The sequence below is a fragment of the Microtus ochrogaster genome, unplaced genomic scaffold (genome assembly GCF_000317375.1).
Source record: "Microtus ochrogaster isolate Prairie Vole_2 unplaced genomic scaffold, MicOch1.0 UNK106, whole genome shotgun sequence".
NCBI classification, from domain to species: domain Eukaryota; kingdom Metazoa; phylum Chordata; class Mammalia; order Rodentia; family Cricetidae; genus Microtus; species Microtus ochrogaster.
Genome location: NW_004949204.1, coordinates 203,570 through 207,488, shown reverse-complemented (window position 1 = coordinate 207,488; position 3,919 = coordinate 203,570). Strand labels below are relative to the sequence as shown.

Sequence of the window (3,919 nt, the reverse complement as noted above, 5' to 3'; positions counted from 1 at the left end):
CCCAAAAAAACAACAACAAAAAAAATTCAGCTATGTATCTGTGCTAAAAAGCCTAGTTTTAAACAACAAGTGAATAAATCACCAGTGTAAAAAAAAATTGAGTTATTTAAAGTTGTAATTAAACAAATGGTATGAAAACTAAGATAATAAGTGTGCAAACAACCAACACAGAGTATATCATCTGTGTTCTCTAGTTTTTATCTATGGAATTTTACAGTGCAGACACAGACAAGCCTCCTATTCCAGGAGAATTTATCTGTCCAAAAATCTCCAGTTATTCAACTCTCTGTATTCACTTTCTTCCTATACATATGGGCTTATGATAAAGTTTAACTAGAGATTAGCAATAACTAATGGTGTAATGAGATAATTGCAACAATACACTAATAAAAATTATTTAAAGCTTATGAATCATTTGTCCCTGGAAGCTTCTGTTCTTATTTTCAGACTGAGTTGGGACCTTGGGAAACTGAAATTGCTGAAAGTCGATATCCCATGTGGTGGTGTGCTTATCATCTCACACCTTCTCAGATTTAGAGCCACCATAGTGACATCTTGAAACTAGCTACCGGAGGGTTTCTGACACAGATCCAGGAGAATGCTACAAACCCATGCTTTCTTCTCTGGAGTGAGCTTCAAGAAGAAGGTTGGGCATGAATGAACGTACAGAGAGCCTAGGCATGCTGGTGGAGGTGAAGGGTCACACCTGACCTGCGGCAGAGGGCAGGCCCTCACAGGAGCTGGTTTTAACCCTTCAAAAGGTATGGTCCCAGGGCCTGCGAACCAAGAGTTCTCTGCCCAGTACAGTGCGGCACCTAAGCCAGGTACATGCAGATAGCATCTACAATATACAGAAGGTGTCTGGACAATGTGCTACTTTGAAGAAACAAAACAGGCCATCTCGACAGCCATCTGAACACTGTCATCATCACCATCATCATCATCATGATTGTGATCACCCTTCTCTTCCCGTGCTGCCCCCTGTAGCTTCAGACACTGAACACAGCAGTGTTGTAACGAACAGCAATAGATAACAGCTACCTAGAGCAGGGCTCTGTGAGCATCGATTTACTTTCCTCTAACTTGCACACACGTCTTCATTAATAGATAAGGTAAGTAGAACAGAGTGGGGATGAAGACTTCCCCAAGGTGATGGAATGATAAGGCCCATTCAAGCCCTGGCTGGCTGACTCTCTCACCTTCTACTCTGTTCCCTCCCTGCCCAGTCAATGGGGCCTGTGATGGACGCCAGGAAGGTTCAGGTAGACATTGGGATAAAGCAGAATATTGAAGTCATGAAGGTGCATGGAGTGTCCCTGGACAAGAAGCTTATTCCTTCTCTTGGTGGCTATGAAATCTTTTTTACATATTAATTTTGGGGAGATGGTGCTGTGTGTGTCATGGCCAGTGTGCAGAGGTCAGAGAAGAACTGTCAGGATTATGTTCTCTTCTCCTGCCACCACGTGGGTCCCAGGGATTGAACTTGGATCATCAAGTTCCTTTACCCATTGAGCCATCACACTGGGCCTTAGAGACCTTACCATAGAGGGGCTTGGAATGGACATATCACAGTGTGAGCCTGGCACACAGCTGGGGATTTACGGTGTTACTGCCAGGTACCAGAGACCTGGCTCCATTCCAGCTCTTAGAGATCATGCATCGGTAGGTCCCCATGGCCATATCTGAAACAGCAAGAATGTGGGCTATGAGAGCTGTGTGGTCCTCACCAACCCAATATTCTTTGCTTGTGGATAAAACTACAAGGGAAGTGATTTGAGTGTCCGAGAGAGACTGGCTGTTCTTTAAAATCTGTGATTAATGCTTGAAAAAGAGCAGGAAAAAAATAATTATCCAGGCGAGGTAGGGGATCCTGGATTCCTTCATTAAGTTAACAGAATTGCCAGCGAGGTGTAGAAACACCAGATGGCTTACTTCGTTCCTGGTTCATGGGGACCCTTAATGAAAGCACCCCCTCTCCCAGCAAGATCTTGACAAGAAAGCAGCAGACATGGACTCAGCTGCTCAATCTAGTCCAGGCTAGTGAAGCCTCCTTTATGGCCACTCGTCATGACTCTTTCTAAAGGCATCATGGGATAGGATGTGGCTTCAAGGGAACTGTAGATGAGCAGTATGCTAAGAGAGGCACTGTGTGGGCTGCCCTGAGATTACAGCTCCCACAGCTTCCAGCGTGAGGGAATTGTGGGGCAGGGCTGTGGGCACCCCAGGTCTTGCTCAGCAGGCAATAAAGAACCAAGGGGTCTGATGGCAGAGGCTCTTCCAATAAAAGCCTGTGGAGGCTCAAGAAAAATAAAGTATCAATGTATCAAGTCATACCTCATGACGGCCACCCAGAATATGGCAAAACCACTGCTAACTATGGCCACAAAGATGGATTTGAACTAAACCTTACGTATTTATATGAGAGCCAGGCCTGGTGCCACGGGCTTCTAATGCCAGCGCTCAGTAGACTGAGGCAGGAGCATCAAAGGTTCAAGGACAGCCTAGTTTAACTCAAGAGCGCAAGGTCTGTCTAGGTAACTTCATGAGACCCTATCTCAAAATCTAAAGAAAAGAAAATCTAGCCGGTTGTGGTGGCGCACGCCGGTAGGATTTGCTGAAGGAGGCAGAGGCAGGAGGATCACGAGTTCGAGGCCAGCCTGGGAAAAGAAAATCTAAATAGAAGGCTGGAACCCCTCAAGAGTAACCTCTCCCCTTAGCTGTCTGTTTTCCCAGGATCCTAGAACACCTGGCAATGCCCCATGAGCATCCAACATCTTTTCCAAGTGAAGAAAGAATGAACAGGCAAGCTCCAAGGCGAGCTGATCAACACTCCTGGCTTGCCTTTGGGAAACTACCATGCTTTTGTAAAACCACCTCTGTCTGGCTGCAGTCAGAGCAGCTTTGGAGCTGACTGAACACCAGAGAAAGGCCCCGTCCACAGACAGGCCAGATGGAAACTAGAGCCCCAGCCTCTGGTTGCAGCTACTTCAGCGTGTGTTGTTTCTAAAATTGACGGTGCCTTGTTGCAGCTTCTGGAAAACAATTCAAATTTTATGCAGAATAGGCTGTGTTCTGTTGAGGCTGGGGGTTTCTCGTTTGCAGTCTGCTCAGTTTGCAGAAGAGAGTATGTGTAAAAGTCAGGTGGATACTCTACCAACTGTCAAATACTGCCCTGCCAGGCTTTGCCAGTCATGCCCATCCAGCCTCAGCTCCGCCTTCAATCCATAAATACTCATCTTCCTGGAATACCCAGCATGCCCTCCTACTCCTTCTTACATTATTCCTCTGCTGCTCCAAACACGCACGTTTTCATCTTTTCCTTCCTCACTCTGGGCCCATCCATAGCAGATGGGATCATCCCGGGCTAATTCTCAGCTATCAACTTCTCCAGTCCCATCACCTGCCTGCCTGTTGTTATAGCAGAAAAGTCATGAAAGCCAAGAAGGAAAAGTGCCCAGGTGGGGTTCCTTGAAGTCCCCCAGATTGGGAGGGCGGAGCATCGGCGTCCTGGCAGGTGTGTGCATGGGGAGGAGGAGGGCTCTGACGGGCAAGTTCAGGTGTGCCAGGGTGCCTGGCGGCTTACCCGGGCATGAGGGCGGGGGGCACGAAGGCGGCATTGAATTCGGTCAATAGTGTGCCCGCGCTACGGGAGGCCATGGTGGGTGCTGCTAGCCCCAGCGCTGTGGCTCGGCTCAGCCCTGCGGTAAACACCCAGCTGGTCACCCGGCAACCATGTGCCTGGCAACCCGAGTTCGTTCTGGGACAGTGAGTCCTAGGCAGTGTGCTCCCTAGACGGCCTCTCTCGCCCCACCATCCCCACAAGTTTTCTGTGTGGCTCCCCCAAGTCTCCCTGGCATCCAGCCTAGGCGTTCATATCTACGTGCTCACATTTGGTGCGGAAGTGAAAAGGCTAGGTCGC

The 3,919-nt window shown here is 48.3% G+C and overlaps 1 protein-coding gene across 1 annotated transcript in view; it reads right to left on the bottom strand.

The window, feature by feature from the left end:
• The window catches only part of CUNH2orf70 (chromosome unknown C2orf70 homolog), a 17,830-nt gene extending 14,133 nt beyond the window's left edge, over positions 1 to 3,697 (bottom strand). Inside the window, exon 1 of the mRNA XM_005371331.2 lies at positions 3,584 to 3,697. Within this exon, the coding sequence (XP_005371388.1) occupies positions 3,584 to 3,657 (74 nt within the window). The 5' untranslated portion in view covers positions 3,658 to 3,697. The remainder of the gene's footprint in view (positions 1 to 3,583) is intronic.
• Positions 3,698 to 3,919: the final 222 nt, after the last annotated feature.